Source organism: Atta colombica, unplaced genomic scaffold (assembly GCF_001594045.1).
Source record: "Atta colombica isolate Treedump-2 unplaced genomic scaffold, Acol1.0 scaffold13, whole genome shotgun sequence".
Classification (NCBI taxonomy): Eukaryota; Metazoa; Arthropoda; class Insecta; order Hymenoptera; family Formicidae; genus Atta; species Atta colombica.
In genome coordinates this window covers 852019-861172 of record NW_017259217.1, presented here as the reverse complement: position 1 = coordinate 861172, position 9154 = coordinate 852019, and the positions used below count along the sequence as shown (strand labels likewise).

The 9154-nt window shown below is 36.0% G+C and overlaps 1 protein-coding gene across 4 annotated transcripts in view; it reads right to left on the bottom strand.

Annotated features, from left to right (window-relative positions):
- Positions 1 to 9154, bottom strand: part of LOC108684293 (tyrosine-protein phosphatase Lar-like) — a 320687-nt gene that overhangs the window by 123376 nt on the left and 188157 nt on the right. For all 4 annotated transcript variants that reach the window (XM_018188539.1, XM_018188540.1, XM_018188542.1 and 1 more), the window contains exon 3: positions 6031 to 6218. In XM_018188539.1, coding sequence (XP_018044028.1) covers positions 6031 to 6218 — 188 coding nt within the window. The remainder of the gene's footprint in view (positions 1 to 6030; positions 6219 to 9154) is intronic.

Genomic DNA, 9154 nt, shown 5'->3' with positions numbered 1-9154 from the left:
AGAGAGAGAGAGAGAGAGAGAGAGAGAGAGAGAGAGAGAGAGAGAGAGAGAGAAAGAGATTACACGAAAATCGGGATTGAATGCTTTGCATTTGTATACATTTGATTACAACTAAGAATTGCCTAGGCACGAACGAAACACGGCGAATCGTGTACGTGTATCACAGCCATCAGACTGCAAAGTTAAGCGAAAAGATGATATTACCTTCTCTGATAAAACGGGGAGAATCAAAGTACAGCGGAAACGACTCGTAATCAGTAAAGCTTCAACTCAACGGCAAAATGCGTATTGTCGATCCTCACATAAGCAAATGATGTTTCACGCTCTAGTACTTTCTCGAAAGGATCTAGTACGTATCTCATGTCTTCTACTCCCCGCGGAGATTGCACCTCTCAGGACACCTCGGAAATATCCTCGGAATATATATTCGAGACAAAGTAACTCGCGCTAATGTATACGTGACACGTGCAGCAAGAGTCGCATCAGAGCTGCAAAGTATGGCGAGATAAAGTACGTCTGTTATTTTAACAAAATAACAAGAAGCATATTTTCATTTTTCCTTCCGCATATGTCTGCTGACTCTTGATTTTGAAGCTGCGCGACAACAAATCGATTCGTATTGCACGATTTAATTCAACATTCGGCATTTGTAAATTCATGAGGTCAAACGGACGCGTAATTAATATCACTAATTTTCGGAAACAGCGCAGCGCGCTGGGGAAGGGGAGGGAAGGAGGAGGGAGGGTTAATCTATTTGCAAAGCTATATTTGCAATATTGTCACAGCAATTATATAGATTCTTGTATCGTTTTACATGACGTGTGTTTTTTGTGTTTGGCACTCGTATCAAATGAAATAAATTCCGCATGGTCAAAAGGAATATTCGATTACCGCCGATTCTCATTATCCCACGCGCAAATTGGATTGCGCTATTATATACCAATATAACAAGACCGAATTATTTAATCAATTCTACTCTCAGTGATCGATAATGAGATAAATGAATAAAGCATCACTAAGACAAAATGTACGAAATAGCGATAATTTAAATAAGGCTCGGTGCAATTTCAAAGTCGCGATAAATCATATTTAACTTTGTTATGCGGACAGGTTTGATTTACTGAGGTATTTATAGTGCGGTAACTCGAAATTGTGATTTACACGTGGTTTTCCTAGCGTTGGCAGACGCATAAAACACTATAACGCACGTGGCCTCTTCCTCAATTCCTCGGCTAATACTGATTAATTATCACATCGAGAAATCGACGCCGAAATAAAGTGTGGAATTATTAACATCAGTCCTTTCCGAACTAACTAGATTAAAGCGCGTTTAAATTTAAAGCCTTTAAAATTAAAAACATACGGACTATAAAAGTTAATATATATTTAAATAATTATCTTATATAATTATGACATATAATGTTACATATTTTGAAATAATAAATCAATAACGTGGCAAAATGCTCGGTTGATCAGCCCACCAATTGATAAGCTCGAAATCGATATGGTACGGAGACTCTTTGCGATTGCAAAGATTATAAGGTCGATAGAAAACTATTGTCGAGGGACGCGTCTTTTTAGCTTGAGGGCACTCCTTGCAATCGATGTACGTTCACGGAAAAGGAACGAGGCCGATTGTTCGTTGCGGATGACCGGCGTCGTCCTTCGCAACAGTCAAAGATGTTAGAAACGCAATAGAACCGAAGCTCTCTTTTTCGTTATCGTTTCATTCGAACATTCGCACGTGTATTCGTCTTTCGTATCACGTTGATAGCGAGCTTGCGTGCACTGCCTGAGAATGTTGAAGCTATTGCGAGTTGAGCAAGTTGATGAAATTGGTGGGTTGATCGTGTACACATACAATGACAAAGATCGGTGTAATGCATCAAAATTGGCCACAATATAGAACATATACGAAAAGGATAATGAATGATTGATAAAAAAAATCTGACATTTAATCTGGCAAATTATTAAACAATAATAGAGATTGGAATTAAGATCGTTTTATACGAGTACGTCATCTAAATACGAGAAGTGCCACTTGATGGTCAAAGTTAAATGTTGAAACTAATACGTATGTATTCTAATTGAAATGAATTTATTTTAGAAATATGATTGCGCGCTGTTATTGTCGGACTTTCAACGCAATCCATCTGAAACGCATTAATCCCCCCAAATTTTAATCTTAAAAAACTGTAATAAATTTAATGCAAATTATTAAATTTGATTTAAAATATAAAAAATACTGTAAGACACATTTAAGATGTATATTTTGAAAAAATAATTTTTGAAAAGAAATGGAAGGATGAAGAATACTTACAGAAGAATATAGAATCGTGTAATATAATAAAGTGATTGATTGATGAATGCCTTTATTATATTAATGACAGAGTCATTTCCTTAAAAGCATTTAATGGGATTCACTGGATGTTATTACATCAGCAATTAAAAAGAGATATCCGTATTCTCGTCGATATGCACGATAAGCGAAAGGGGTCAACTAGCAAGCCTGGCTCTCGACAGTAATTGGAGCGCGAAGAGTCAAGTTGCGTTTCCAGGACGATAACGGTCATCAAACAAGAATCCTTGTCTCATGAGCGCGTGGCGTATCGTAATCAATGAAATCTCGATAGGCAGCCTCGGCTTGCGTCGTCTTTTATTCGCTCATTATGAGCTTTCGTTTACAAAGGATTTCATCTTTTTGCATAACAATGTCCTGCACTGGTTTCTTAGAGTTTTAAAAAAGTCTCCGACCGAAAGCACTTTGCTTCAGCTCGTTGAAGGCTTTGATCGTGAATTAATGTAAGTCAATCGGTGGACACAACGATAATCGTCCCATCTATATCGAATCCATCGCCCTAATCGATGTTCATTGCAATGACGGAAAGAAATTCTCTTCAGGCATTTGTTCTTCCCGCTTCCAAGGAGTGCTGTAAAAACCTATTACGGAAAATCCATCTTTTCTCTTTGTCTTTTTCCCATTTTTATGCACGGATCATGTTAAGCTTCTCCAAAGTATGTTTTTCTCGATAATAAAACGAGTTATTTATTTTAATTTCAAAGACGAATGAATAAGAAGATTTACTCGTTTATTTACTTGCGAGTGTGATTTTTTCCAATAAACATTTAAGCATTTAATGTAATTCAGCTCTAGCAAGTATAGCTTCCTACGTAGTTTTGATTTGACTCCAGATTTCCAATGTATCATCAGGTCAAATTAATGATAGCTTCAACGAACGATGATAGTAAACACGATTTAGAAATCAAATATCCACAACTCTCATACTGTATTAAATTAATCGGTAAAATAAGTATGAATAATATCGATATTGCCGATGTAGAAATAAGCTTAGCATAGAAATGAAATTTTCTGAGAACAAGTATGCGGCACACATGTGATTTCGCAATAATGAGTGTGAAATAGAAATGAAAGAAAAACGATTCACTTAGATATCACTTAGATAAAAACTTTATCTAAAATGTAACCTAAAAAAGTTAATCTAAAATTTAACTGAAAGAAAAAAATTTAGTTCAAAGTACATACATTGTGAGAAAGAAGGCTGTTGTAAGCTGTTTGTACATTTTCAGATCTTCAGATTAATAACGTCAATACTAGATGCTTTTTGAAATATTTTTTTGGAGAGCTTTCGCGAGAGAACGTGTTCATGAGAAATAGTCAACGCACTCGCGAGTGCCAGCCGATATCTAGTGCCAGCCGCGTTCAAGTTTCGATGCAAACGCCGCACACCTCTCGAGCAGAATTGATTTCGAACTGGGTTACGCGGCATACATATGAATGAATCAGCGCCTCTTTTTGAACGTCGAACTCTGCGGTACTTGGCAATTCATAGATTAAGTAAAGCACGGGCCGTAGAACACGTCCGTATCAGAACCCCGCACCTCGGCTTTCCTCTCCTTCGTTGAGACGGACGTACACTTCATCCAATAAATCTAGCTCAGGCGCTGTATGATCTTCGGTTTCACACAAGAACGATAAATCTGGACGTCGCATTCGAAAGTCGGTCGATTCTGATACCGAGTACGTTTTCTCCCTTTCTTGCTGCCTAAGCAGCTGCATCGCTGTATAAACTGATGTGCATTACCAATTCAATTGTTACAAAGTATTATGTCCCAACATTTCTTAAGCGTTTCTTTCGTTTTTTATAAAATACAGAAAATGCGATTGAACGTTTGCAACATCCCACAAATTAGTTAATGGATCTTAAAGATTAATTATTTTTAAACTTAAATCAAAAGTCTATTAAATAATTTCTATTGGTGTACTTTCAATCTTTATAGAATAAAAGTAGATTTTGTTTCTAACTCATTAATACATTCTAATATCTACGTTGTAGAAATTAAATGTAACTTTTTTAAATCTTAGACAGATTATAAAAAGTGATCTAATACATTAATCTATAAAACTTTTAGAGTGAATCTCTAGAGTAAAGTCTCACTCTTAAAGATTGAAAATTGAGCTATTCTTTTTCAAGACTAGTTCAATTTTTCTTTAGAATAAGATTTTACTCCAAAAAAATCTAAAGAAATATGGATTATTAATCTTTAATATTTGGATTTGATAAAATAACGAATTGACATATGTTCGTGCGAGCAAATTATACGAGTCAACAACGTTAACACCGCACTTTCATGTCTCCGGTAACTATAAATCGGTAGGAAACCATGAATATATATATAATCCCAGATCTAATCTCTCCCATGAGGCACGAGCAAAAAGAGATGACTACGTGAGTTATGGCCAGACCAATCTTTCCCTCGCTTATCCCTGAGTTATATCTAATCCTTAGCGATGAATTCATCTGCCATCATACCGTCCCCAACACGTATATGTGACGTCCGCTTAATGCATATACCGAATGGCACAAAATACCTTCCATTAGTGCTTAACGAGACTATACCTCATGACGAATGTGTTTAAAGGGAAAGTTCTACAATACGAAAACGTGATTGAAACGCAATGACATAATAAAACAAACGAGATTCACTCCATTAATTTTTGAGTACACGAGCATTACGTGATTTTGCTTTTACGAATTTCTGCTCGCTCGTGGAAAAAGCTGGCTGAGACGCGAGATCAATCCAAATTTTATCGACGCCACTCATAATGCCACATTCTATAATTTTATTTGCCTTGCGCAAAGCTCCGTTAGCTGCCCTAATTGCACAGCTGCCACGGCCAAACATTACACACACACACACACACACACACACACACCAAAAGCACCTGCATACTTCGTTCAATGGTATTGTCGAGAGACCATGGTGTCGCGCTGGTGCATGAGTGCACTTCCGGTAACCCCCGCAGTTTGCCCGGGACAGGTGACGCTCCATTGTGTCGATAAAATATTGACACTCAATATTTCGCCTTATTCACTCACAGACTAGGCTAGAGAAACGTTAAAATCGGTGTTTACATAGGTGTCGTCCACTTTTTTTTCCATCGTCTCTAATCTACTCTCACGAACGTACTATTTTTTTTAGTATCTTGCCATTAATGAGACTTTATCCCGAGACTTTATTCGAATTGACTGGATTCATTTCATTCACTTCATCATTCACTTTTGACTTAAGTGACATAAACGAGTTGGATTCGTCTCCGTAACTATTTAATATTAGTTTTAATATTAGTATTTTTGTTATCCTTTCAGATTTCCCAATACTTTTTTTCCAGTAAAAAAATTTCAACTTTTTTTTTCTTGGAAAAGAAGATAGTTAGAGCGCAATGACGTTGCGATTTTAAAATTATAAAATTATTAAAAAGTTTTACATAATAAGATTGCTTTTTTGCAATTTCATAACGTTCCCCAACACTTTTCTCTCAACGAGTTATTTTATAAATATATTTATAAATATCATGCTATTATAATACGACATTATTATCATTATCATTAATTTATAAACAATCTAAGGAAATTGTAATATAATTATTTTTGGATATAAATAAGTAAAAAAGATACTAGTGAATAATATGGATTCTTTTCTTTGAGAATATATGTTTATCTCACTCACCGTTTTGTTCCCCAAATTTTTGACACGGCAGTTGAGGTATGTAGTCTTTCCCAGCAGAGCGGTCACGTTCTTTGAGGCTGATTTGTCGAAATACGGTCCCGATCGTGTGGCCTCCTCCAGAGCGTTCTGGTTGTATGTGTCACTGTTCTTGCCGCTGCCGCCGTATGGCATGTTGTGGCAGTGTACTTCTGAAACACGAGAAATCGAAAGAAACTGTGTAAATGTGGCAATTTCGATGCTGAAGGAGAGAAGACATTCGTTCGCGGCGACGTATCTTAAAGCACTATACGTATTCTTTGTTTCCAATGTGTCGATTGTTCTTGCATGCTGAAAATCGAGAAGAGAACGAAAAAACGAATCTCCTTGACAAAACCGACTTGTCGCGCATTATCATTCAAGAAACAATGTTGCCATGTTCTACGACAGAAAAAACAAAGAGGAAGTTGAAATTTAAAAAAATTACCTTCGTGATGAATAAAAATCGATATATACAGTCGATTTTTTTGTTACAGCATATTAGATTTTATGTTATGTATTTTATTGTATGAAGTGAAATTGTTGTTAATGTAATTTTTCTTAACAAATTTAAAGCAAATTCTTTGTGAAAAAATTATAATTGGAGAAGAAAATAATTAAAATAAAATAATAGCGAACATTAATGGAAATGAATATGTAAGTACAACGTTCGTTTGTATGTTTGTAACAAAAAACATTTTGTATACATCATAGAAGTAATTATGATATTAATAATAATAATAATGATAATAATAATAATATTATCATTGCTTGCATGAGTAGTTACCATATTATGCTAAACTATTAATTATGCTCGTTAGAAAGCGGCTTGCAATGCGTAATGGTTTCTCATTAAAGAGCAAGAGTGCGAGAATGCGCAAATACGCAAGTATAGTTAATGAAAAAAGCCGGGAGATTTTAATTAAATGAGCACAGCTATTGTATGATACATAAAATTTGACTGATATAAAAAGAATTATTTATAGTCTCAGATGTGCAAATTACATAACAAATTGCGGAAAGAAAGTTGTGAAATTAACGAAATGTTATGTCATTACTTCTTACTATTTGACATTTATTATCGCAGAAATAACCTATTCTCACATCAATAATTTCTGTGCGCCCCTCTCTCTCTCTCTCTCTCTCTCTCTCTCTCTCTCTCTCTCTCTCTCTCTCTCTCTCTCTCTCTAAGAAAATAAGAAAATCTCTTCATCATTTGTACTGCAAAGAACTTTTCATTGTAACGTCGCGATAATAGCACGCAATGAACAAAGGAAAATGGTACATGCATCGCGTAATGCAATTCTTTTGCCAAAAGGCTGGTTCGTTTTATTCGATTAACTGAATGCATCGCAATACTGAGACAATAAATGAGTTGTTGAGTAGAACGGCAATACAAGTAATTTTTTTCATTTTGGAAAATATTAATAAAGTTTAGAAAAAATACGAATATTTTATTACAGTTTAACTAATAAAAAAAAAATGTGTAAAATTTTACGCTATGTATGTAAAATAGTTCAACAGTTAGAAAGTTTATATTAAGCTTTTATCTTTGATATTCTATTGTATTACTCATTAACCGAGTGCTATCAAATATATTAATTCGAAAAATAAATAAAGATAAAGAGAGTGCAGAGAGAGAAAATCGATCGATTAATGCGTAAATATTTATACTTATCTTGGATAAACTGAGTTAAGTGTTTTGAACTGTGAGTAAGCTGGCAATAAACTTCTTGAAGCAAAGTATCATCGTCGCGGACACCCCGGAGAGTTACGAGAATTGTTTATCGGTTCAACAACTTTTGCGTTGAATCGACGACAAGGAAATAATTTTCTCAAGGCGATATCATCTAATTTTCGCAAGTTTAAGAACTTGCTTATTTCAACCACATCACGTTCACGAATGTCCATATAGAAACAAATTAATCACGATAATTTGCGCAACGTGAATATCCTATGCACGAGATAGACAAGGTAGAATTTGTCGGAATTAAAAACGTAATTTGCAATTACCTTGCTCAGCCATGCGTACGCAGGATGAACCCGGTCGTTTCCCATCGCCGCGCCCGCGCCATCCCAAATTTGTCAAACTCGTTCAAACGGGTTTTAAACGAACCGAAGCGTTCGAAAAGTAACTAGCGCTACGAATTATCACGCTTTTGTGCGGGCGCAGTTTATTCATCTCAGCGAGGTGATCGAGAGCACGGATATAATTGGCTGTCGCTGTTACGATCTCGAAAGGCCAACTGCTGCAGTCGCGTCGACCGCGCGGCTCAGCTCGTTTCCGCCGGCGCCGGGCCTCGCCTCGCTATCATACGCTAGTTACGCTCTATTGCCAGAAACTCGGTGAGTATATAATTGAATTTCGTCGCTCTTGATTAGGCCGTGATTACACGAGGAGACGCGCTCGCGACTGATGCGGCAAATATTGAATCTCGGCGCGGCAGCCGACTCGCATAATCCGTCCCATTTTCTCTTACCAGCGACACTTTAGGCGCTTCCAAACGTCGCCAGTTATCCTCTCAAGTGGCTGGAGAACTTTATCCGCGACTTTCGTATCGCGAATTCTCCACGGCGTTACTCAACGTTAATCCGTTCTCCTCCAGTTTCCAATCCCTTTGCGCTTCTCCGCGCAATCAGCCCACCGTTAGATAATATTCATGCGAGAATGTCACTCTGAACGTCGCATTGAATGAAGACACAAAATGAATTATAGGGAACAAAACTTTCCAGAAGCAATAATCAATTTTACACAGCTGGTTAACAGCAGAAATATCAAATACGAGCGAAAAGTACTTCGGAGTAAGTTTAAACGTAATGTTTTCTTTACTATTATATTCAGTTGAAATCATAATAATGATGTCATAATAATGATAAAACGAACTTTCAAAATTTCACATTATATCTCTTCGAATAACAAGGTATAATTTTTAATTACCAATAAAATTTTATCACTTGGAGAAGTCATGTATTAATTTTAATACTATATGATTAATACTAACTAATATTAAACGTGGTTTCCAATCGCTACTTCTGTGCTGATTTAAAAATTGCAATAATATAATAAATTTCCTATTTTATTGCGCTATTATACTATATGCGATATTAT